General features: G+C 43.3%; 1 protein-coding gene across 3 annotated transcripts in view; it reads left to right on the top strand.

Annotated features, from left to right (window-relative positions):
- TRIM2 (tripartite motif containing 2) overlaps nucleotides 1–26,213 on the top strand; it is a 118,195-nt gene that overhangs the window by 50,371 nt on the left and 41,611 nt on the right. For all 3 annotated transcript variants that reach the window (XM_006019145.3, XM_006019146.3, XM_006019144.3), the window contains exons 2-5: nucleotides 6,888–7,069; nucleotides 11,386–11,623; nucleotides 23,661–23,812; nucleotides 25,377–25,557. In XM_006019145.3, the coding sequence (XP_006019207.1) occupies nucleotides 6,936–7,069; nucleotides 11,386–11,623; nucleotides 23,661–23,812; nucleotides 25,377–25,557 (705 nt within the window). In that variant the 5' untranslated portion in view covers nucleotides 6,888–6,935. The remainder of the gene's footprint in view (nucleotides 1–6,887; nucleotides 7,070–11,385; nucleotides 11,624–23,660; nucleotides 23,813–25,376; nucleotides 25,558–26,213) is intronic.

Genomic DNA, 26,213 nt, shown 5'->3' with positions numbered 1-26,213 from the left:
AACCTAAATCTGTTAAGTCTTATACTACATCTATCCAGGTTTATCTTAAACCAGTTTGGGCCATAATTTTGTTTGTGAATAATTTTATTCTATTTTGCTCATTGTGAATTGATCCCCAGAGGACGTCCTGGAGAAGCCAGTGCAGCATGTCTGTAACTATTCCCATTACCCTAGAAATAATTAGTCACATAGAATATAAACAAAGCCTACAACTAAACATACAACTTGAACAATATAATCTGAGTGCAGTTCCATTAGATGTCTCAGCTTTGAATTTATAATAGTTGCTTTGCATGTGATATAGAGGGCTATACCAACAATTCTTACAGAATACCGTGGGCCAAAATATAAACTTTGTGTTACTCCATTGACTCCTAGGTCCATGTGATAATCATCATACACAACTTGGGTTACTGTTTTCATTTTGGAGAGCCTGCACTGGTGTAAAAATATGTCAGTGTAACTGAAGTCATAGAAAGTTAGGGTTGGAAGGGACCTCAGGAAGTCATCTGGTCCACCCCCTGCTCAAAGCAGGACCAGCCCTAACTAGAACATCCCAGCCAAAGCTTTGTCTGGCCAGGTTTTGAAAACCCCAGGGTGGAGCTTCCACCACCTCTCTGGGTAGCCTGTTACAGTGTTTTACTACCCTCCTAGTGAGAAAAATCGTCCTAATATTTAACCAAAATTTCCCTTGCTGCAACTTGAGACCATTGCTCCTTGTTTTGTAATCTGCCACAATTAAGAACAGTCTAGCTCCATCTTCTTTTGAACCCTTTCAGGTAGGTGAAGACTGCTGTTAAGTCTGCTCTGTCTCCTCTTCTCTTGACTAAATAAGCCTAGTTCCCTCAGTCTTTCCTTATAAGTCATGTGCCCCTTACCATTTTTGTTGCCCTCCGCTGGACTCTCGCCAATTTGCCCACCTCCTTTCTGCAGTGGGGGACCCAAAACTGAACACAGTACTCCAGATGTGGCCTCACCAGTGCTGAATAGAGGGGAAATAATTACTTTCCTTGACCTACTGGCACCACACCTACCAGTGCAGCCCAGTATGCTCTTAGCCTTCTTGGGTGTCTGTACGCACCATGGATTTTAATCCTATTTAAATTAAATAGGTTTATAAAATTTAAACTAGTTTATTTTGGAGCGTCGTATATGTGTTTGCACACACTAGGTTTTTGAATGAATGAAGCCCGGTCTCTGGCCAGTGCCTCAGGAGAGCAGAATGGTATAGCGTTGCCCCCAAGCCCAGGCCCCCTCCACACCCTCTTCCCATGCCCTGCCATGCAGCTGTGGAAGACAAACACACAAGAAAAAAAACTCACAAGAAAAGCAAAGAACTCGCAAGAAAGCAATTTGAAAGCAAAAGCAATTCAAAGAGGTGAACTACAAAAAAGCTGCAGCGCTATCTGGTGGGCAAAGAGGCTCATTACACACCTTTGAGTGCCTTTGTGTTTGCACACAATGAATCCATGGATGCAAAGCTTTAATACCTGGCAAGCCAAACTAAGCTATGTCTGAGGAGTTTGAGTTTAATGTGCCTGAAAGACTTTTAAAGCATCAGGAAATCCTGCTCAGGCAAACAGACATGCAGTTGCAGTGCATGAAAGGGCAAAAATTGTGGTGTGCCCCCCTTGGCAACAAAGGCCCCTTGGCAACATGAGCCCCTTGGCAACAAAGGCACACTGCTGACTCATATTCAGCTTATTGTTCACTGTAACCCCCAGGTCCTTTTCTACAGAGCTGCTGCCCAGCCAGTCAGCCCCCAGCCTGTACCAGTACATGGGATTGTTCTGTCCGAAGTGCAGGACTTTGCACATGTCCTTGTTGAACCTCATGAGATTCCTTTTGGCCCAATCCTCCAATTTATCTAGGTCACTCTGAATCCTAGCCCTACCCACTAGTGTATCTACTACGTCCCCCAGCTTGGTATCATCTGCAGATTTGCTGAGGATGTACTCTATGCCATCTTCCAGGTCGTTGATGAAGATATGGAGCAAAACTGGCCCCAGTACTGACCCCTGGGGGACTCTACTTGATACCATCTGCCAACTAGACATCGAGCCATTGATTACTACTCTCTGAGCACAATTCATAGATTCATAGAAGTAGGGTCAGAAGGGACCTGGTAGATCATCAAGTCCGACCCCCTACCCTGGGCAGGAGATAAAACTGGGCTCAGATGACCCTAGCCACGTAGACATCAAGCCTCCTCTTAAAGACCTCCAGGGTAGGAGCCATCACCACTTCCCTTGGAAGTTGGTTCCAGATCCTAGCCGCCCTGACTGTGAAGTAGTGACTCCAGATATCTAGTCTAAACCTACTCTGTAACAATTTGTGGCTGTTATTCCTTGTTACCCCGGGGGGCACTAGGGGGAACAGGGTTTCTCCCAAACCCTGCTGGTCCCCCTGGTGAGTTTATAGACAGCCACCAGGTCCCCCCTCAGCCTTCTCTTGTGAAAGCTGAACAGGTTAAGGTTCTGTAGCCTCTCCTCATAGGGTCTGCCCTGCTGTCCCCGGATCATGTGGGTGGCCCTCCTCTGGACCCTCTCAATGCTGTCCACATCCCTTCTGAAGTGCAGCTCCCAGAACTGAACACAGTACTCAAGCTGTGGCCTGACCAGTGTCGCATAGAGGGGGAGGATCCCCTCCTTGGCCCTGCTTGAGATGCATCTGTGGATGCATGACAAGGTCCGGTTAGCCCTACTGACCGTGACCTCGCATTGTCGGCCCATGTTCATCTCGGAGTTAATAATGACTCCAAGATCTCTTTCTGCCTCCGTGCTCTCAAGAAGGGAGTTTCCCAGCTTATAAGTGTGCTGCTGGTTCCTACTGCCCAAGTGCAGCACCCTGCACTTGTCAGTATTGAAACCCATCCTATTTTCATTAGTCTACCCCTGAAACCTGTCCAGGTCCTGCTGTAATCTGTCCTTCCCTACTAGTGTGCCCACCTCACCCCAAATCTTGGTATCATCAGCAAATTTAAACAGGCTGCTTTTTTCCCTGTCGTCCAAGTCACTACTAAAGGAATTGAACAGTGCGGGCCCAAGAACCGAGCCCTGGGGGACTCCACTGCCCTCTTCACTCCAGATCAAAAATGACCCGTCCACCACTACCCTCTGAGTACGACCCCTCAGCCAATTTGCAGTCCATCTGACTGTGTAGACATCAATGCCACAGTCACCTAGTTTTTTTATGAGAATGGGGTGGGAGACAGTGTCAAAGGCCTTGCTGAAGTCCAGAAAGACAATGTTCCAGTCAGTTTTCTAACCACCTTACAATCCAGCCCGTACTTCCTTAAATCAGTGACTAAGAACTAATATTTTGTTCAAATGAAGAAAATACCCCCAAAACATCATGGTATTCTTTCTTTTCAGTGGAAGAACAGCATAGTAATTATTGGTTATAAGGAAAATTAGATTGCTGCTTCTGATTTTTCCACAACAGTATATTTGTATCTGCAGTAGTTGCTTGTCTTATTAGCATTTCCCAGTACATTTTAACAAGCTTTCAATTCCTTTTGTCTGGCATTACTTTGCCCTTTTCCTGTCCCCATTTTCTGTCCTTAATATTCACCAGCCTTCTGTACATTGTCTGTGTGTTTAATACTATTCCATTTTTTGGAGTCCAAGCTTCTTTTCCCCTAATACTGCCTTGGGGGCCATTGGTTTAGGTGAGCAGCAATTCCAAGTGTACTTCTGATTTCTTAGTTTATGAAGAATAACAAATTTTGTTGTTGTGCTGTCAGATTGTATTCCTCACCCTCTGCTCCATTATGTTCTTTTTGCCAAAGGAAGTATCAGCAGACTTCAGTCATAGAGGTATGGGATGGGCTCACTCCTTGACTCTGGGGACATTCATTTTCTTTAAGGCTATGAACAGGTGTTGCATTTATTGCAGGAGAAGGCCTTTTGTCCTAGGATCATACAGACATACATGCCCTATGTTCCACTTCTTTGAGTCTCACTTTAGTATGCTGGATAAAATGTAGTAACACTTCTTTCCAGAATGTCCTGTTGTACATCTGTATGGCTATTGTAGTTCCTCCAGCGACAGGAATGTGTGGTCTTGCTGTCATCTACTGACAAAGGAGCATCAATGCAGATTGGAAGGGGAACATGTGTAAATGACTGTGCTGCTCCTGTCTGTGTACAGCCATAGTTTTGGGGTTTTTTTTTTTTAATGTTTCTTGATCCTTCTGCTTCCCTGTCTGCTAACTGCATTTGCTCATGCTTCCTGCTGGCACGCTTCTTTGTCTGCTTTTAAGACTTCTGTCCAAGCCAACTGACTGCATTCTTAATTTGCATCTATTAGGGTAATACCTAAGCACCTTCTTCCCTGCTTCCCAAACCCACATTCTGGGTGTGTCTACACATGCATTTAGGCATGCCTAAATTTAATGTGCATTAGATTAATGTGCATGGAGGCAATTTAGGCTTGCATCTACACATGCATGCATTAAAGCACATTAATGCTGTGTACATGGACTGACGTGGGACTTAAGTTAGCCCCAAGTCAGTCCATGCACGTTGTTAATGCACCTTAATGTGTCTACATGTGCATTAATGTGCTTTAGCTATTTGCACCTAAATTTTATACCTGCTTTTGCAAATAGCTTAAAATTGCCATTTCTAAGGTACATTAAGGGCGTGCATGTGTAGATGTGCACCCTTAATGTGCCTTAAATCAGGCTAATGTGCCTTATATCAGCACGTGTAGACACGTCCTATGAAGACAGAACTTCTTTCCCTTATGGAGACTAAATGTGTCACACCTTAGTCATTATGGCTAGGGACAGAAATACACATAAGCTGTCATAAGCCATAAGAAATTGATTCAAACCTGTAACAGCAGAAATTGTGTACGTAAACCATTTTCAAAATGGGTGAAACAGGTTTAAAATGAACTTTGATAGATGCAGTATCAGACTAAACTGATTTAGGTAACATCAGTTTATTGAATTTCTTTCCTAAATTCCCTCTAGATCAAAATTAACTCATAGCCCCCCAGCATCCCAGGATGCTTTGCACCTACCCTGCAAAGATGCCTCACAGGGTGGGTAGGCAGGCTAGCCTTGGCTCAAGCTGTTTGCTCCAGCCGACCAAGCTCAAGCATTCCAGACGAGCCATGGCTCCATCCCATACCCCACCCCACCCCAACTGGGCAGCACCAGCCTCAGCCCCAGCCCCAGCCCCTGCCCTTGTCCCAGCCCTACTCCCTCCCTCACTGCAGGGGCCTCAGTCTGCGCCCCACTGCTCACATCCCTTCCCTGCCCCTTCCAGGTACGCAGAAGGCATGTGGCTGCATTTCCAGAATAAAAAATGAATGTCTGTTCACTTGCTTATCGGTTCAGTCTACGCACCTTAGATTAACCTGTGAAGATTGAATTTATATCGATTCCATCTCGGGCTTTTTGACTGTCTGTACTTACCCTATGTGCACTGACAAGAAAGTATGTTATATGAACTATTTTTAAACTAATTTTCGGCAAGAACAATTTGGCTGAGTAAGGCAGTTCAGGATGGAAAGTTGTTGAAGCAGTGATGGTCCAGGAAATGTGTGAGATGCAAAACTTTTTTGTAATATTTTTTTATTGGACCAACTATGTAGTCAGGAGAGCTGTCAGACAAGTTTTTGGACATCAAGTTCTCTTCTTCGGGTGTAAGGAAGAGGCAGTCGCAGGTCAAGCACTTCAAGCATAAGCCCTTTCAATGCTTTAGGTTCTTGAAAATGGTTGGGCACAAACCAGTCTGAAATCCTTTCCATCAAAGCCCTGTCTTTAAAATGATATTGGATCAGAATCAACCTTGTACTTCTCAAAATGCAGCTACAACATGTTTCTCTAGAGTACCTGTTTTGACTAGAGGTGCACCGATATATCGGTCTGATATCAGATCAGCACCAGTATAAAGACAATTGACTGTATCAGAAATCAGCATTTTATGCCTGATGTGGCTAATAATTTGGCCAATAAATGCCCTGTGCATGTGTGCAGCTACAGTGCAGTATGTAGGCAGCGCAGCGTGTAGCACAGCCCAGCGGTGTGGAGAGCTGCGTCCAGTTGGTAAGTCTGTTGTGGTTGGAAGGGGCATGGGGGGGGGGCAGATCGAGGCCCTCATGGAGAGGGAGGGAGTGGGGCTGGGGCTGGGGCAGGTGCTGCCCAGCTGGGGCAGGGTGAGGCATGGGATGGAGCCATGGCTCATCCAGGGGGCACTGGGAAGGGGAGGCAGCTTCTGCTGCTGCGCACACCCCAGCATAGTCCACTGGCAAGAGCACAACGCAGCCCTGGCCCCAGCCCACAGTGGCAGCCCACTCTTGCCCAGCACAGATCCAGGGGCACACCCCCCCCAATGCCCTCCTGGGGTGTGCGCAGCAGTGGGAGCTGCCCCCACTTCGCTGCACCCCCCAGATGAACCGCGGCTCCATCCCAGACCCTGCCCCGGCTGGGTAGCACCTGCCTTAGTCCCAGCCCCTGCCACAGCCCTACTCCCTCCCTCACCTCAGGGGCCTTGATCTGCCCCCACCCCACCATGCTCCTTCCCTTCCCCTGCCCCTTCCACCACAACAGACTTACCAGCCGGACACTGCTCTTCAAGCTGCTGGGCTGTGTATTGGAAATCAGATCGGTATCAGCCGATACGCCTCCTTAAGAAATGGTATTGGCCCCAAAAATCTCTATCATTGCACCCCCTAGTTTTGACCTAGATTCTTATTATTTATTGTGTAATAGAAATGTCTAACCATTTCCCAGCTCTGTGTCATAATAGAACATTTTAAAGCTTCATTCTGGCCTGTTTTGATTTAAATGAAAATATTAGCTCCCAGATCAAGATGAAGAGTATTTGGAGCTGGATGTTGATTTAGGTTGTTTTTTTTTTTCTTTGTTTCAGCACCGTGCTGGGTAGAAGAAAACGGGACCCATATGTCAGTGGTCTAGGATGGCCAGTGAAGGCTCCAACATCCCAAGTCCTGTGGTCCGTCAGATTGACAAACAGTTTCTGATCTGCAGCATATGCCTGGACCGTTACAAGAACCCTAAAGTACTTCCCTGTCTGCACACTTTCTGTGAGAGGTAAGAATTTTTTTTCCCATTTGTAACTCTAATTTTTCCCCACTCAGCTATCATAGACTTTAGCTCTTGGAAATCTTTAGCTACTTTCTAACCAATAATGACCCTTCTCTCCATTTCAGGATGGAGACAGTTCTCTCTAGCTGTAAAAATTAGATGTGAGTTAAGTTAAAAGATTAAAATGTGGCGATGGCTTGCTATTTTTCATATTGGACTGTAAATAGAAGACAGCTACAGAATATCTGCACAATTATTACTGTTTTTTATAAACAGATTCAAATTTTCCTTCCCTCACTGCCTTTCTAAGTGCTTTGTTAAAAAAGAGCCATAACCATGCTCAGTTATAGAGGTCTGTAAATTACTTGTCCACATCAATTAAAAATTTGTGGTTTACTTTGCCCCATTAAAAGGCTGAAATATTTGCACATTAAGATTTCTAGATAAAGGTAAACATTTTCTTGCAGAAATTCTGCATACTGTGGATTTGATTCTATGTGCTCTGACTTCACAGTGATGGAACTTCATTGACCTTAATGCAGGAGTCAAGGATTTTTGTGGATGATACCTTTTATTGGACAACCTGTATATTTTGAGGGATATAGATGTGCTTTTGCCTGAACTAATTCTTTCACGACCAGGACAGAAGGACCTCTAGCCACTTTCCTGCCGAAACAGATTACTAAAAACTCATTTTTGTCCCTCCCAACTATATCCTATAAAAGATCCAATAAAAGTTATCCACAAAAAATCTTGACCCTTGCATTTTTCCTGGACTATCCTGGCTACAATATCACTCCAACTCCAGTGACTTAAATGAAGTTACTCCTGGTATCATAGGAGCCAAGTACATGAGGGTCCAAGGGCCATGGTCCCCTTTGGAAAGAGAGCACAGTGACCGCATTTGCCCCCCACCCTCCCATGGGCTCTGCTCAACTCTGCTCTGGCCGTGCTGCTGGGGGGAGAGGGCTGCATCATCTTAAGTCCCCCCTGACAAAAATAAAAGTTGGTCCTTATGTATTGGCATGAGAAGAGAAACAAGCCCACAACATTTAAAAATCCATTGTGCTTCTTATTCTAAACATTATTTCTAAATGTAAAGGTCTTGACATAGGAATGCACATTGCATATAATACTGCTGAAAACTCTATATCTCCTAGTTTGCCTTAGATTTTAAAGAGCCTCAAGTCTCATTCCTATGCTATCTGTATAAATAAGAAGTAAAACAAGGGAAGTCAACAAATGGAGTTGCACCAGCAGCACCATAAGAATGATGAGCAATCAGATGAGGATGATAGATTAATAGCCTCAATTTTTTATTGATTAGCCCATTATTAGAAGCAATAAAAACTTTCTTTGTTGATTTACTAAGCAGAGAAATAATTATCCCATTTTTAATGTCCAAGTATTAGACATCTTATATAAAATATTAATAACTGGTGATGAACTATTCTCATTATTTTGCCGTCTGGGTGACTGGTGTAGAAAAATTTCTCTCAAAGGAAATCTGAAAAAAAAATCTGATTTCTGTTATGCTCTGTTGAATATACTGAGCAGGTAGCTATAAGTAGTAATATTGAAGCTGTATTTTCCACCAAGTAGCAGAAAAAACAAATGGAAGTTATGGAGAAATCAGTTTAACAAAAATCCAGGCTAGAGACCTTAATTTGACTACAAGATCTGGTTTGTGTTGGACTTTCTTATCCATGGTTCCATATATAAAATGAATTTAAGTTGAACAATGCTTTATGGTAGTGTATAATTTAGGACGTTTTAAAAAATGTTATTTCCTAACCAGCTTTCTCCAATTAGATTTGCCTCGTTAAAAAATTGTTTCTCTCAGATATGGTATTGGTTTTCCATAGTGAGCTGAATGGAATAATGTAGGTCCCTTGTAGAAGGCACACACCATAGAATCCTGGTTTCATTTAAGTCAGTGGCAAAACTCACACTGATTTCAATGGAGTCAAGATTTTGCCCATAATGTCATATGTATCTTGATTCTAAATTCTCTTGAAACTCCTAAAGTCAATTCTGGCTGTCAGTGAAGCCCTTTTCTGCTAATCTGGTTATCTACAGATGTTATATCTATCCTTTGGGGAATTCCTCAAATATAGGGCTGATGAATGCAGCTTTCTTTAATGTAGAGACAGCAAAGAGATGCGTTGAGGAAGGATGAAGAATGGTCAGAGCAGAACTGTAAGACGAGAAAGGGGAGGATGGATAGCCACAGCCATGTTTTCTCACTCCAGATTAAAGTATGCTTTCCTGACTGTACCTCCTGAGAGGCAACATGGAACTTGATCTGTAGCTCATTTAGTCTCGTGAAGAAGTGCCTTCTTCCACTTGAAGAAGGGCCTTTGAGTTTCTGATCATTTGAAATTGTTAGAGGAAGTTCTGCACATCCAGATTAATTGATTGTAATGACAACAGAGACCTCTGGACTAACACAGGGACTAATATCCCACCTCACAAGTTTAGCTGTAAACCTGTATTTTCTGTTTGTGCAAGACCATGTTTATTAGGGTTTTCTTTTTTATACTTATTAAAAAATAAGATACTGTAAAAATTAAATTACAAAATAGTTTATTTTTTGTCTAGGAGCAAGTATAATGATGCACATGGATACAAATTGAGAAATTTTTGAGTTCCATTGAGATTTGTATTTGCATATAATCAAAAGCCAAATGCTGACCTCATTGAAATCAGCAGGGAAGCATCCAATTGATTTCACTTGGTCGTAAAGTATTGAAACAAAAAATGTAAATTAAAAATGGAATTTATAAGGAAAAGGAAATCTGTAGCCAAATAAAAAAGGGAGACACACATTTTGGCATAGGAACTTATTTGTCATTGCATATCAACTCATTGGTCCATCTATGGTAGAACACCTATGGTGTCTGCCACTTTAAGAGCTGGGATAAGCAGCTGGCAGGTGTGGCCCCGGCTCTGATGAGTGGTCGTTTTAAGATCCAAGCCACCAGGGCTGGAGGCAGCACGAACATCTCCTGGTGGAGCTGCTGCTCCTGCAACAACTTGGAGGTGAGGGAGAGGCTATGGGGAAGGAGGAGGCCTCTTGGTCCTGGTCATAACTTGAAACTGCACCCTGCCGGGAGTGGGTGGCCTGGTGGGGCTCCTAGTGACATGGGAGCCCCCAGGAAATGCCAGGCCAGTTACCCCCTTGGTGAAAGGGGTGCCTTAGGCCCAGTCCCCACCTTTGGGCAGGTTATTTACCACTGGAGGCAGTAGACGGCCAGGCATGCCCAGGTGTGGCCACCTGAGCCCATGTGGGGTGCAAGACCCTGGAGAGTGAGAGTTGTGGGCCAGGCATACCCAGGATGCACCCGAGCTCATTGGGGTGTAAGGCCTAGAGAATGGGTGGTGGGGCCAGGCACACCCAGAGAGGCACCTGAGCCCCAGTGGGGTGTATGACCCTGGAGAGTGAGGTGAAGGCCTGAGAACAGGGTCTGCAAGGTCCAGGTAAGCCTTCAGGCACCTGAGGCCAAAGATGGGCCAAAGGCCAAGGAGAGACCCTGAAGGTGAGGGGCATGAGTACGGGCCTGAGGAAGGGGCATTATGTTCTGCTGTGGGGCCAGGGCTAAAGCAGGCCCCACAGTTGAGCAATCACTCAATCAGTGCACAGTGGGGTAGCGGGAGATGCCTAAGAGACTGCATTGGGGCTGACCAAAGAGTGGAGAGTTAAGGAGTGTAAGAGGTCCCGGGGAGAGAGGGACAGTATGAATGTGACCTACAACATGGCAATGTGAGAGAGACATAACTGTGTGTCTAGTTGGGCTTGGCCAAGAGCCAGTGATTGAACAGCATGTAATCTGAGAGGCTTGGGATGCAGTACAGGGGTAGCTGGAGCTGCATATATAGGCCCAGGAGAACAGGGCATTCAAAGGGCAGCCTCCCACCTAATTAAGACCATAATTATTTAACAACAAGGCATGGCAGAAGAGAGAAAAGGGTGGCATGCCCAGAGGTAGGTGGGGGACCAGTATTGTGGCTGGTTGAGGTGTTCCCACCTTACCACACCATCGTTTGTAGTCCCCTTTGTTCTCAGATGGTATAAAACCTTCATAATAATGTCAGCAAGTTGCATAAATATTGGTGTGTAGAGGTGGAGGAGAGAAGGTTTAAGAAAAACATTCCTTCCTGAGCTTCATGATCCTCATTTTTCACTTGGAAAACGATTAATTTCTCCCTTACTAGGCATGATTACAGGTGTTACAAGTTAGAACAATTCTTTTAAAAAAATACAAAAACCTTTCTATTTCAATGATACTTGTTTTTTCTCTCTCAATCTTTCCTCATAATAGGTGCTTACAGAATTACATTCCAGCCCACAGTTTAACGCTTTCTTGCCCAGTGTGCCGCCAGACCTCCATTCTGCCAGAGAAAGGGGTTTCAGCACTCCAGAACAACTTCTTTATCACTAACCTGATGGATGTCCTGCAGCGAACACCAGAAAACAGCATTGAGGAGTCCTCCATCTTGGAGACTGTCACAGCTGTTGCTGCAGGAAAACCACTCTCCTGCCCCAACCATGATGGCAACGTAAGTTCAGTGAGCTACTGTAATGCATAACAAGCTAATCATATTGACATTTAATGGCAGTGTTTTAACTACAGTCTGAATATATTTAACTACAGTCTAAGCCCCAGAATTTCTTTCCCTCTAATATATATATATATATAACCTAATCTTTTAAGAAGCTGCTAGAGGTATATATATTATAACCTATAATAATATATATTATCAATATTCTTATCTATATTATAGATATAAAGTAGATTAGGTTAGAACATTTTACAGTATTCAAGGTAATCTGTCTTATTACTGTTCAGCTCAGTTGCTATTGTCTCTCTAATATGGTTGGTTAACTGCTTGTTTTCCAGAGCACACTGCAACATAGTTACCATTCTAGCTGTACTTCCTGGTTTTGCTGAGTTCACCCATTCAGGAGGCAGTTCTTGTGCCCTTACCTATCCAGAAGCAGATTTTTAATTCTGACACTCTTAAACTGGGCCCTGGGTTCTAAATTCCCATGTGTCAACTTCGGGTATCTGCAAAAGAAATAAAAGGCTTATCCTAAACCATTCTGTTTTTTCATGCGTTTTTTAATTGTGTACAGTCCCCAATTAAAGAACATAAATACACAGTATTAATTAGTAAGTGTCCCAATAATGGAGTCAAGATACAGTATGCCTAAATTATTCCAAAATAGCTGCAGTTCTCTCATGCACTCAGTCACTTAAATATTTGGAAATTATCTATGATTTGGAACATGAACATTGCAACTCTTCTCTCTTAGCCCTGATCATGCATGCATATAAAGCAGCCCAGTTGGCAAAACGTATCCTTGCTGTGCTGTAAAGTGAATGCTTTGTTTGTTATAAGCCAAGAAATTTGTGCCAGAATTTCAAGGTCACTTTTTGCAGGCCGTTTTATTCGTGACTCAGTTTAGATATTGTCATAATAGAAATAAGTGCTTTATCTGATGCTGGTAGTATAGAGCAACAATTTTTCACCCTGTCATTACTGATCTGCTAGATTTAGATTGGTTTGAACAGACCTATTGTATGCTTCAGTGATACTAGTTATTGATTGACCAAAGTATTCATTTGTAGTTTTGTTTTGCACTTTTAAGGCATGTCCACCTCACTTCACTTCTGTGGAGGTCTCTGGCACAGTTAAGCATGCCACATGTGCTCTGCACACAGTACAGAAGTACTGTAGCTGCTTTTGTGCAGTGCTGAGCATGTGCCAATAGGTTTTTCCCAGAGAGAGAGGGTGTAATGTAGCACTGCAGTGGCTAAGTTACTTTTGTTTTGAGAGCTGGTCAGTGCCATACCTAGACTCCTGTCAGACCCAGGTGAATTTTTAGTGTTGGGGCCCCCCCTTCGCCAGAGATAATGATAATAATAATCAGACAACGGGAAAAAATTACCATTTATACATATAAACCGAAGTTGTAGAAATCAAAAAGCAGGATTAGGTATACATATATCTGCCCTATTCCCCTTTTTGCAATTGTAATTTTTTTTTTTTTTTCCATTTTCGGGCCCCCTTTCTGTCCAGGCCCCGCCTGGTTCACCCATGCTTGTGTCCAGGTCTAGAGCTGGTTCATGCAGAGTGGGCACAGTGTACCTTACTGCAGCATTCACTGCATCTAAACCAAGGTGGTATAGACAGGTGAATTGCCCCAACTGAGTGACAGTCTGAGTATTGCAGCAAAGGTGTGAGAAAGGTGTTCTCAAACCTGACTATACCAGAGCTATTTGTTTAAAAGACAACTCTTTGAAGACCTCTTTACTGCACATTCGATTACTTGGATTTCTTTAAAATTTAGTGTGGTGCAGGTTGTTTTGGCTTTCAAGTCTGGAGGAATTTGACCAAAGGACTGCTAAATTGCAGCACACCAAAAACAGCTATTTCTTATTGTCACGACACACCTCGCTGCCCTGCTCCTAGAGAGGGGAAGACAGTGAGAGGAAAAGCTCTGGCAGTGCATAAGGAGCCCCAGCGGTGATTAGGGAGTACAGCTGTGGGTTGCCGGGGCAACTAATGAGTCAGCTGCCTGTAGGAGGCAGGGCAGGGCCTTTATAAAGCCCAGCGCTGAAGCCAGGCTGGCAGTTTTTCCTGCTAGCAGCCGGAGGGGCAGAAGCTCCTGAGTAGGGATGTGAGAAGCAGCGAGACTCTCAAGTACAGCTTATGGCAGCTCGGGAGGCTTGAGCCGTGGTGTTAAGTTATAGCCAGGCGGCTTCAATTTGTGTTACAGCCTAGGGGCTTGTGTTTTGCTTTGGCGCTGTTTATTAAACCGGTGGCTTGGGTGAGGCTATAGGGGTTGGAGGAGGCCTCATAGGGACCCACAGGGGGTGGGGCCCTAGCACCAGTGAGGGCGCTGTATTCCAGAGGGGGAACCCACAGCAGAGTGGGAGGACCCCGGTGCCCAGGAGGGTGCAACATACGGGGTGTATAGACCCCAGCCCCAGAGGGGGCATTTGAGAAGCCCACGTGGGGGCGTGGCAAGTCCCAGGAAGGGGGCAACCTTTTAAGAAGCCCAGAGCGGGCACGGCGAGCCCCAGGAGGGGGCACTACTAGGAAGCCCAGTGCAGGCGTTGAAGAGCCCTAGAGACAGGGTGTTATTGAGAGACCCCAGTGTGGGTGCAGAGAGCCCCAAAAAGGGGGCGACTTCGAGAAGCCCAAAGTGGGTGCAACGAGCCCCCCAAGTCCCAGGAAGGGGGCAACCTTTTAAGAAGCCCAGAGCGGGCACGGCGAGCCCCAGGAGGGGGCACTACTAGGAAGCCCAGTGCAGGCGTTGAAGAGCCCTAGAGACAGGGTGTTATTGAGAGACCCCAGTGTGGGTGCAGAGAGCCCCAAAAAGGGGGCGACTTCGAGAAGCCCAAAGTGGGTGCAACGAGCCCCCGGAAGGGGGCAACTTAGAGAAGCCCAAGTTGGGCACAACGAGTCCCAGAGAGGGGACGGCATTATTATTGGGGAGCCCGGTGCGGGCGTGTAGAGTCCCAGAGAAAGGGGGGACTATTGAGAAGCCCCAGCACGGGCACGGCGAGCCCCGAAGAGGGGGAGCGCCTTATTGAGAAGCCTGAGACGGGCGTGGCGAGCCCGGTTGAAGGCTAGCACAGCCGTAGACCTCAGACAGGGGTAAGGTGCTGCGGTGGGCCCCAACGAAAGGGGTAGCAGTACGGTACCCCAGGAGCAGGGCAAGGTGCTGCGGTGGTCCCCGGCAAAAAGGGATAGCAGTGCGGTAAGCTCGCATGAGAGAGGGTAGCAGTGCAGTGGGCCTAGAGGACCGGAGACTCGGGAGCAAGTCCCGGAGCGGGCTAGGTTATTTTGGAGAAGTCCCTAGAGAAGGGGGGCGACATTGTAGGGAAGGCCCCCAGGAAAGGGGGCAACGTTGTAGGGAAGGCCTCAGAGAGGGGCGACATCACAGGGAAGCCCCCAAGTGGGCTCGGAGAGCTCAGGAGGGGGCAGTACAATAGAGAAGGCCCAGGAGAGCGGGCAAGTTGGTTTTGACAGACCAACGTCCAGTACATCTGCGAGGCTTGGGGCGTGGTATTAGGGGTTGGTAGTAGCCACGCGTAGCCCATAAGGCTAGGGTGCCTGGGAAGAACCCATCGTACAGGCAGACCCCGGTGGGTCCAGGAGAACACGGGGACAGAGGTCCCAACTGACCATGCCTAAAGAGACGTGAGGCAGCCTCCCTACTTTAACTTAAGATCAAAGACATGGCGGGCAAGAATCTGAGGGTGCCCTTGGGCTGACTAGGCACAGAAAGGGGGCCTTAAGGAGATCATGGCCCTCCTGTAGGACCCCGCCGTGACACTTATAATTGGCAGATTCTGGATTTTTCACTCAATTCATGATCAAGCCATGCCTATTATACCCCAAATAGTGCCAGTTATCTGACATTTAACTTAGCTGGTGTTTAGCACCCACTACCCCTTCTGAGAAGCAAAATTAAAAATGATATTTCAAATAGGAGTTTGGTTCTCTGGACAGATGCAAACCAGAGAAATTATACTATGCAGGCCAGAATTAGTGACTGAAAGGCTTCCTACTATGCCAGTGTTCATTTGGCCTAGATGGGAAGGGGGTGTGCAATAACCATGGAATCTGATTTAAATTCAGGTGGTGTCTGTTCAAATTTGACCCTTAGTGGAAATATGGAGAGGGTGGAAAGATAAGGAAGACCCATGGCTACAATCCTCTGTCAAAGAGATTTTTTGGGGGTGGAGGGGAGGGAACATAACCTGAGTATAGCACACCACTCAGAATGTATTCAAACTGTTTTTTAAGAGAAAAGCAGTTCAACATATCAATACCTTCTGGGAGGGATTAAGGGGCACAGGAGTAGGAGGATTAGGGGAGAAGGGTTTAGAGCAGTAGTAAGGTGCAGGAGATAAATGAAATGGTAGAGAAGGGGTTAGGATCTCAGGTAGTGGGCAAAGTAAAATTGAAACCCTGGGAGAAGTAAGAGCAGGTATATGGTGGTTTGGTTTTTAGAAGTTTTAGTTTTATTGAAGTTGATATTTTTGAAGGGTAACTAACTCTGTACAATGAAATTTTTTTGTCATTAGGTTGAAAAATGAAAACACTAGTGAGAACTTTTGTTTTACACCCTGCCTAATCAATAGAAGAAGTTGATAGGATAATATTTTTCATTTCTTTTTTGTTTGAAAGTAAGAAACTATATCTGTGCTTGAAGAATTTACTGAGGGAAAGCTAACAAGATAAGTAGTTGTGCTTTAGTTTTGGGAGTGGTGAGTAACTATTATGTAAGATAAAGCTGGTGACACCTTCTCTTATTAAGATTGCCTGGCATTACCCATTGTAAATTGCTTATTACTGTGAAAGACTTTGCCTATTTGGGTTGAAAATTTCTATTTAGGTGGAAGCAACTGCTGTTGGTTATTTATTTCAGCTAAAGTGGTTTAGCTGTTTCTAGGAGAAAAAAGGGAAACGCAGTGTTTTACCCATATCAAGATTTTCTGGAAGCCTTTTCTTTGATCAACTCTAGCATCCTCATGCTTTGGATAAAGCACAGGGTTGCTAACTGTCATCAAATTTACTGCCAGTAAAAAAAAATCAGGCTAAAAATGATTGTCAGCAAAGTTAGTAAAAAACTTTAGCTATCAGTAGAAACACTAAGCAGCCACAGCTTGATTTGAAGCTCTGATAGACAGAGCATAGCAGTGCCACCTGGTGTCTGAGAAGGAGAATAGCACCCCGCAGACAGCATTCTCTCATCCATGTGCTGCTGCTGTGTCCCAGGCTGTCTGTAATACTACTGGGTTGTAGGTAGGCTTCTTTGGGGTTCTGTGCTGGGATGGGAGGAGCAGAACCACTGGGGGATGGGCTGGGGGGCTAGCATGGTGCAGGGTACAGTCAGGAGTGTGGGGGTGAGTAGGGGTGGGGGCAGCACTCTGTAAAATCATTGCTGCAGTCAAAGCAGGGTTGCCAACCCAAGAAAATTCTTTTTACTGCAAACGTTTTACTAACAACAACGCTTTTTCTACTGTGATTAATATTAAACCCCTGAATTTGAACCCAGCCTTCTAACTGGGGCCTGGCAGATGAGTTACATTTACATTATGTAAAACATATATCGGTAAAATCATGTGCCAGTAAAAAAAAAAAAAAAAAAAAGTCTGGCTGTCAATAAAAAGCTTGCAGATTATCAGTTCACTTCAGGGATATCCCCATGAAAACCTTCCCCATGAAAACCTTCTCCAGTTCAGTTATTATATGCCTTTGAAAAATTGCAATTTGTACATTCTTAGCAGAGACTTTATTTAGCAGTCAAAATCTATGGAGATTTCACCCCCATGGAGCATGCCATGGTTTCTCTTAGCTTTTACTCTTGCCCAGAATGCACATGTGCCATCCCTGCAGAGAAACCAAGCATATTCCAGGCCAGGGCTATAGTGGTGAAGTCAAACATTTTCTATACTGACTGATCGGCATAAGTGTTTGATGTTCCCTAGGAGTTAGGGATATTATAGAGGAAGTACATATTTCAAAATACTTCTTTCTTCTTACTGGCATAATCTCTGCCTTGCCTGTGTTTTAGCTTTAGCCAACTGCTCTTCATTAAAGCAAGGATTTTAACTAGTCACTGAGTAAACTACAGATTGTTGGCTGCTTACACAGAACATAAGGGAGATTTGAAGTGGGGTTATCCGCATGCTGCCAGCACTTCAGCCCATGCATTCTTCCAAGACAGCCTTATAAGATGTTGAAGAATATAGGGAAGTCGATTAAGCCTTGTGGGACTCTGAGTGAGGTCTTTGGCAGTTGCTATAACAACCTTCTCTGGGTTCAGCCTGAAGGGAAAGATCTGACCTGTGTTAGAGGATTTGTACCTTTGCATCTTCTAGAAGATGCTCCAGAAATATTTTGTGGCAAATAGTATCAGCTGCCACAGAGAGGTACACCAGGATGGGTCTGCCTGGCGCTTCCTTCTCTCTATATGAAAAGGGCATCCAGAAAAGCCATGTCTCTACCATGCCATGACTACAAAGGATCCAATGTAATGGCTGTTTTTTTATTCTGTTTCATTGTTAGGCTTTTGCTTAGCTGGCTTAGAAGAAGGGGGGTTAGTAAGGGATAACAGGGTATAGCTTGTGTAATCTGTAATGTTCATTAATGGGGACTTATGCACTGAACTGTTGTATATCTTTGGGAGGGGGTAATTCATTTTGTCTATAAAATGAGATGCAAGTTGGAGTCTCAAGTGCTCCACTGCCACAAACAGAAGCTACTTCTTCTTCACAGAGATCTCATTTCTTTTTTTCCCACTGATAAATCTAACAGCTAAACAGCTATCAACACTAGTAAGGACTGCTATGCTGACTGTTTAGACCAGTTAGTTGATTGAAGTGAATCCCTGGCATCTCATGTTATAGAGCACTGAAAGTGAATTTGACTAGAAGAAGAACATGTTGAGTGGTAAATGTGAAACTTGAAAAAAAGATAAGATTTTTGGGAGGAGAGCATTGGGTAAACTTGGTGATGTATTTTGGGCATGCTTTTAGGAATGGAGAGATGTTCTGCACTGACTCTTCTCTTCCTACTGTTCTTTATATTTCTCTTACAATTTTGGATATTATGTTCCAAGTTCTATCAACATATTTATGTTATCAAGTGGAAAAAAAAACATATGAGGCATTATCATAACTTGTCAGATTTTTATTTTTAGATAGAAATTATTATTTTTTTATTGAAGTAAATTTAATCCCTCTACTGATGTTGGATTAAGATCATAAAAATCCCTTTGACTAAAATCAGATAGAGACTGATTTGTGGAGAAGGTCATCATTTTTTCACTGTCCTGAATGCCTGCTTTTAGCTTAACCTACTTTAGTCCTCATAAATTCTATGATCTCTCTTCCAGTTTGATTCTTAATCTAGTCGCCCACATTTTGCTAACTTGCATGTATTCTTTTATTTCTCTCATTCAAACACGTTCTTTGATACAATATTTGGGTTTTTTGTGTCCCTTATGGTAAGTAAAGCTTAGAGTTTTAATGTCAAGCTATTTCCTGTGTTTGAACTATGAATAGGTGCTTACTCACAGTTACCCAGCATTTACGTTTAAAATTAAGATCATTGGTGATATACACTATAAAACCTCTAAATTGGAATCCCATGTCATATCTAGGCACTGAAATAAGAGTTGCTTTATTTTCAAATGTGCTAAACATCTGCAGCACCTATTAAGTAAAGAGGTCTGACTGTAAGCCTTAATACAGGTTTGAAAATCTTGACCTAGGATAAATCAGGCTAGAAAAAGACGACTTGCTGGATTAGTAGGGGTCAGCCTTTTTGGCAACTGTGCCATGAGGTAAGCCCTCATACCCTCCCTGAGTGCCATTCTGATTTATTTTCTCTGCCAGATCTGTTGCTCTGCTTTCTGCTCCCTGACCAATCTGCTGCCCTGCTTTCTGCTACCTCCTCTATTGGCATGTGGCATGTGCAATGAGTTGGCCATTCCTGTAGTAGATCATCTTATTCACCCTATTGCAAGTGCAGCATATAGAATGTCTTTAGGTTATGATAGAGAAAAATATCCATGTTAAATTGATACTATAATGGCTTTTATCCAAAAGACCAAAAAAGAAGTGATTTGGCAATTTGATAGGTGCAGGTCACTGTCTGGAATGTAAGAATATTTTGTAAACATACTAGCTGTTCAGCCTTCTAAAGCATCCATTTATTGCTTACAAGAAGTGAGTGATAAAATAACACTCCTTTGCTTCCAAGGTTGTTGCTTATTTATGTATTTTCACTTTTGTGTCCTGTACCATGCTCAGCACCATGAGGCTAGGTGAATAATCCTGTATGTCAGAGTTAACACTTTTAGGAAGGGCTAAAACTAACAAAATGGATGGTTACTAACATTTTTAATACAGGAAGAGACCATATTATGCCTTTGATACTGTAGTGCTGGGTTGTCAAAGTATGGCTCGTGAGCCAGATCATGCCTGTGGTGATGCTTGCTATGATGCAGCATGCACTTGAATTAGCCCTGCATGCAGTGTGTAGAGCCCAGCTTGCATAGGCTGCACATAGTTAGGGTTACCATACATCTGGGTTTTTCCAGACATGTCTTCTTTTTTGGTCCCCTGCCCTAGTGTCTGGGTGGGTGTTTGAAATGCAAGCTGATGTCCAAGTTTTTGCTTTGCCTCTGATTTCCTAGGCTGGCTGCTTGGGGCTGGGAGCATCAGGCAAGGTGATTGGCTGTGGGTGGTCACATGGTCTGTGTGCAGGCCCTGGCAAACTCCTAGATAAGAGACACAGATTGTGTGTGTGCATGGGCACATGTGCGCACACATGTGTACTGCATGGATAGCAACGCTGTGGGTTGGGAGTGAGGGGCACCAGCAGGGCTGAAGGGGGACAGAGGGCTACAGGTCAGGAGTGCAGGGAACTGGCAGTGCTGGGGGGGGCAGGGGCTTGGGAGTGAGGGGCAGAGGCAGGGCACGGGTATATCACTGTCTCCCCCATCATATACCCTTCCCCCCTCTCCTCCTCACCCTCGTTCCCCTCCCTTCTGTCATCTGGAAATATGGTAACCCTACATGCAGTGCAGGACCGTTCTGAGGTACATGCTGCATGTGGCACTTGTGCTGGATCAGACCTGCACACCGGATCTGGGGCTGGTCCAGACTGGCCCACATACTGGCCCCATGTGCTGGATCCAGTGTGCAGGGCCAGTATAGCCAGGTGCCACACATGTACCACAAGCCCTATGTGCCATATACCATGTGTCAGGACGGGCACATGCAGCATGCTGCACTTATAGCTGGAGTTGGCATACACGCTGCAGGTGTGGGCTAGATCCAGCATGTGGGGCTCGTTTGTGAGTCTGACCAGTCCCCGTGGTCCAAATGATTTTGACACTCCTGCTGTAGTGTATTTGTTTGAACTAAAACCCTATGCAAAGGATTTTGGTCTTTCACTTGCTTGTGTATGAGGTTTTTAACTCATTAAGCAATTTAAAACAATCCATGATACAGTAAAGTTTCAGTTCTGCAGCATATAGAGTAAATGTTTTTTAGGATTAAAGTCATTATGTGAAAATTACTACTACAGTTTGGTTTTCTGTAGTATATATTCCTGCCTTCATTTAAATGTGGATATGACCAATGGATGAAAAATTTCCTTACTTTCTATAATCACTGAGAGACTTTTCTAGGGCCAAATACTGAGTTTAGGCTAAGTGGAGTCTTAATATAAGTGATCTATTTCTAATGGGCATGCATCTCTGATCCTACAGATAACAAATTGTGACAGTTAAAGTATGCATAGGCTTAGACCTGAAAGCAGATCATTGTGCTGCCATATAGTTGGATGGTTTATGGCAGAGTTAGTGGATGGGATTTTCAAAAGTGATTAGTATTGGTTTAACTCTGATCTCATTATAGCCAATGATAAAATGTCAATTGACTTTAATGGAAGCAGAGTTAGATCAGTGCTAAATGCTTTAGAATATCTGTTCAGTAGGACTGGGGAGGTCTCTTCCATCTGGAAAGTAGAGATTTGGTCAGATGTTTCTGAAGATACATTGTAAGAACTTCCCAAATGTAAAGTTCACTTTTGCTTCCACAAAAATGCTCTCTTGGCACCCCATTCAGTTACAAAATAAATCAATAGATTTATGTCAATATTTAGAAACACAAAGGAACAAAATATTAAAAGTCTTAGCATATTAAGAGATGCTAGAGAATCTGAGAAAATCAGCTTATCTAGAGAGGACTGACTCTAAGCCTAACGTATATTAACAGTTAACTTTTTTCTTTCATTTAGCATGAAAATCTCTATATTGAGTCATATCAAAGTAAAAGCTTATTCCGCTAAAATGTTTTACATTTGTCTGAGACAAAGTGGAGAGCTTATATTTAGGCATATACATTTTCTTTAGAATTCAGCCCCTCTGCCTATACTTATTTATGTGATTCCTAGGTGTTACAATGAGGAGGAAGAAAACTAACTGGGGTAAACTTCTATAAACCAGCAGAAACCAATGGAAAAACTGGAAAATATGAATTGAATTAGTCCAGTATTTCAAGTTTATGCCTCAAATACATGTTGTTGCAAATATGCAAGTGTATTATGGTGTTTTAAAATACAGCAATGCAAAACATACTTAATCATTGTATCTGAAGACCAAAGGTATTTAAATCACTACAGAACTTTTTTAAATGTCTTCAGATACAGAAAGCTGACATTGTGACAGAGTCAACAGAAAGTCTATGATCATACAATGAAGACTGTGAAGGTTGTCAAGTAATCTTTGATGTTTGATTTGTTTTTCATTTTGTTTTGTTAATATCAGCACTCTTTGCAAATGTGAATATATTCAAATTTATGACAAGATTCTTTGGGTAATTCTGATATTTTTTACTAGACCAGCTAAAATAGTTGGAAAAATCCTTTGCAAGCTTTTGGGTGCAAATACCATTTGTCAGGCTGAGGAAGTGTCTGCAGTTGGTCTGTGCACTTCCTGGATGGAATAGAAAAGAAGCCAGAGGCCAGTATGCATGTGAGAGTGCCAGTCTGTAACTTTACTTCCCATTGACTTTAATGGAAGCAGAGTTAGATCAGTGCTAAGTGCTTTAGAGTATCTGTTCAATAGGATGGGGGAGGTCTCTTCCATCTGGAAAGTAGAGGTTTGGTAAGATGCTTCTGAAGATACATTGTAAGAACTTCCCAAATGTAAAGTTCACCTTTGCCTCCAGTTTAAAATGTGATTCCTAGGTGTTGCAATTAGTGAGCATTGGGTGGGTAATAGGTGCTCAGTTTTTTCTGTGGTCGAACCCACTGCTACAGTGGAACAGACAAACTCTGTGCTGCTAAGAAGAGTGTAAATATTTTTCTGGATGTGAAACCGATTGGAACCTCTTTTTAAAGTGTAGATCACTACTCTCAAATCATCTCCTTTATGGGGATCTGATGGTTTAAAGGATTGGTAATGGAATATGGGGTTTCTCCCGTGTAGGTTATTGGTTCAGCTATGACCCTGGTCATTAGCTGAAAGTCTTGTTTGGTGAATTCAGGCCAGTGTTACACAGATGGTCACATTATGAAAGACAGACTAAGCTAACCTTTTCTTTGACATGACTGATGAGGGAGGCCAAGGAATGAGTCTGTACAGAGATAAATGACCTGGTTTCAGAGCCAGTTCATTTCATAATATAATTGAGATGCTGGCATCTTTTACAAGCTAATGTCAGGGTAATGTTAAGGCTAACCACTGCAGTCTGTGCTGTATCTGGCATTCAGTTTCCTAGCTGTTGATCTGATCCTGCTTCTGTGAACTAAATTCATTGGAAGCAATTGGATGTTAAAAAAAAAAAAAAAAGTAATGAATATATTAACTTGTAAGGAACATATCTTAAATTTTAAAGCAGCCCTTTTCATAAACCTTTATACTTTATACGTTTTACATCAAGCTACAATCTCAGGGTTTGGATAACATATTCAGAACATCAGGCTTGGAGCGTAAGAGGTACTCGAAGTGAGGCTGCAGCTGCAATGTTAAATTTAGAATTGCTCACTCTTGTTGCAGGTGATGGAATTTTACTGCCAGTCTTGTGAAACAGCCATGTGCCGGGAATGTACAGAAGGAGAACATGCAGAGCATCCCACTGTACCACTCAAGGATGTGGTAGAACAACACAAGGCTTCTCTACAGGTCCAGCTGGATGCTGTCAACAAAAGGTACACAGATTATACTGGTTGTGCCCTAACATACTGCTGTGTGGAAAGTGATTGGTCAAGTTGTCAGTGAAACCACCTTCCAAATCAGTTTAGCTTGTTCACACTTTTCCTCCTGGAAAGATGCTAGTGTCTCTAGCATGGTGAGAAGGCAAGATAGAGATGCACTTTTATAGACTAAATGAGAGAGAGAAACAGCACAAGCTTTTGTGAACCCAAGTTTGCTTCATCAGCTGCTGTGAAAGGATGTGCAGAAAGCAGCGTATAAGGAGGAGAGAAAAATGAGTACACAAAAGACCAAGGGAAATGAGGAGGAGAGGGAGAGGGAGGAGGGGGGCAGTGCTAGGAGAGAAAAACAAATGAGTATTAAACCTGTAGGAACAAAAGGGGTCTCAAAAGCTAATCCAGGTAATGAGATAAGAATACATAGTCCCTGTTTAAACCATACATAGCACAATCAATCCAGTCTGTTGTGCCCATACAAGACATTGGTAAGGATTGTAGTATTAGTTGCTGCATAGTTAGCAAATTGTAGTTTGCAGTGTTCCCAGCATGGTAGTGCTGGTTTTGATGATCATTTCTTAATAAATTGCTTTCTTTCACAATTTATGATTGAATTGGGTCCTCAGGAAAGGGAGATACAATATGCACTGAATTTGTAGACACCTGCTTGTACAAGCTTCTTTACCCAGTTCTGAACATGACCCCATTACCCCAATCCTGGACCCCTTGAGGAGAGCTAGACAGTGACAATCATGCTGAGCTATGTAATGCATTTTTGCTTTATTTGAGCAACATAGATTTCTTCCTCACCTAGTCCTAGTTGTATAGGAGGAAGGTGAGTAGATATGAAGCTCATGGGTTAAAGCACTGAGACTGAGGACATCTGGGTTCCGTTTTTAGTTTAACAGACTTCCTGTGTTACTCTGAGCAGGTCATTTAATCTACTTCTGGCCTGAATTCTTCATCAGCACAAGTGGGTTAATGATTTCCTACCTCATTGAGGTGATATGAGGTTAAAATCCATAAATGTGTGACACATTCAGATCCCAATCATACTACAGAGAGAAGGGCCTACCTTTTATCTGTAAGATAGTGGCCAGGTTTTGCATATGTATATCCCTGATGGCTATATCCCTTCTAAGGAAGGAGATCAAAATGCTGGAGAGAAAAATATTAGGTGTGAGCATTTAGATACCACATGTACAAATGGTATTCGAGCTTCAAATATATATATATATATAAAAATAATAAAAATGTGGCACAATTCCAATTCCCTAACAGAAACATGAGTTAAGGACAGGAAGTCAATGTCCTACCTCATTTGGAAATAAGGAGAGAGTTCTAAAGTCTTTGCTTAAGGAGGCCTTTGACCTAGAACCTCATTCTTGCCTTATCAAGGTTTAATCTCAACAAAAATTATACTATAACAAAATGGGTAGAATAAAAGGCTGAAAAACACAGTCTTTTAAAAGCTGTATGGTGATGGCTTTCTTTCACCATAGGATTTTAACACCAAAGTAATGCCTTGTGAGACACCAATTTTTATAATGTATTTCTTCCACAGGCTTCCAGAGATAGATTCTGCACTTCAGTTCATATCTGAAATCATACATCAGTTAACCAATCAAAAGGCTAGCATCGTAGAGGACATTCATTCTACTTTTGATGAATTACAGAAGACATTAAATGTGCGAAAAAGCGTGCTGCTTATGGAACTGGAAGTGAATTATGGCCTTAAACACAAAGTAAGATGCATATTCTTTTCAGCTGACATCTGCCAATTTAAGTCATTTTTTAAAAATGGGTGCATGATTCCAGTAGATTGAATTGTATTACAGGGCCAGATCCATTAAAGGACTTGAGCATCTAAAGAAAGGTGCTGCAGCACCTAACTTGTGGGTTCCTGGTTCCCCAGAGTGGAATACAGAGCCCTGTGTGTTAGGTAACCTGCTCCCTCCAAAGTATGGAAGGCACCTCAGAATAGGTCCCAAAACATCCAACACCAAGTGGGGAGCTGTTTAAAATCACCAGGCTTAGCAGGAAATTAGCCAACAGGGAAGCCTTGAGAGCAAAGATTACTCTTAAATCCTGTTCCTCAGACACCTTACTTGGGGCTTGTAAACCAGAACCTTCTCCTGAAGGCCTGTGCCATTGCTTTCATAGAAGTGAGCAGGGCTCAATCTTTCTTTTACAATATGTCTGCTTTAAAAAGTAGTGGCTATGAATTTTATATTAAAAAGTGGTTGGATGAAATACATCCACAGTCCTTGGAGCAGAAACAAGAACCAAAATCTCTTTTACTTGGTGAAGGCCCTAAATGCTAAAAGATAACCCTGTTTACAATTCCACTCTCTCTGTGACCCCATGGATCTTGAATTATTTTCTTTCCAATGACCCAGGT

This window comes from Alligator sinensis, unplaced genomic scaffold, assembly GCF_000455745.1.
Source record: "Alligator sinensis unplaced genomic scaffold, ASM45574v1 scaffold169_1, whole genome shotgun sequence".
In the NCBI taxonomy this organism is placed as follows: Eukaryota; Metazoa; Chordata; order Crocodylia; family Alligatoridae; genus Alligator; species Alligator sinensis.
The sequence above is the reverse complement of the archived record's forward strand: the minus strand, read 5'-3'. Positions and strand labels throughout refer to the sequence as shown.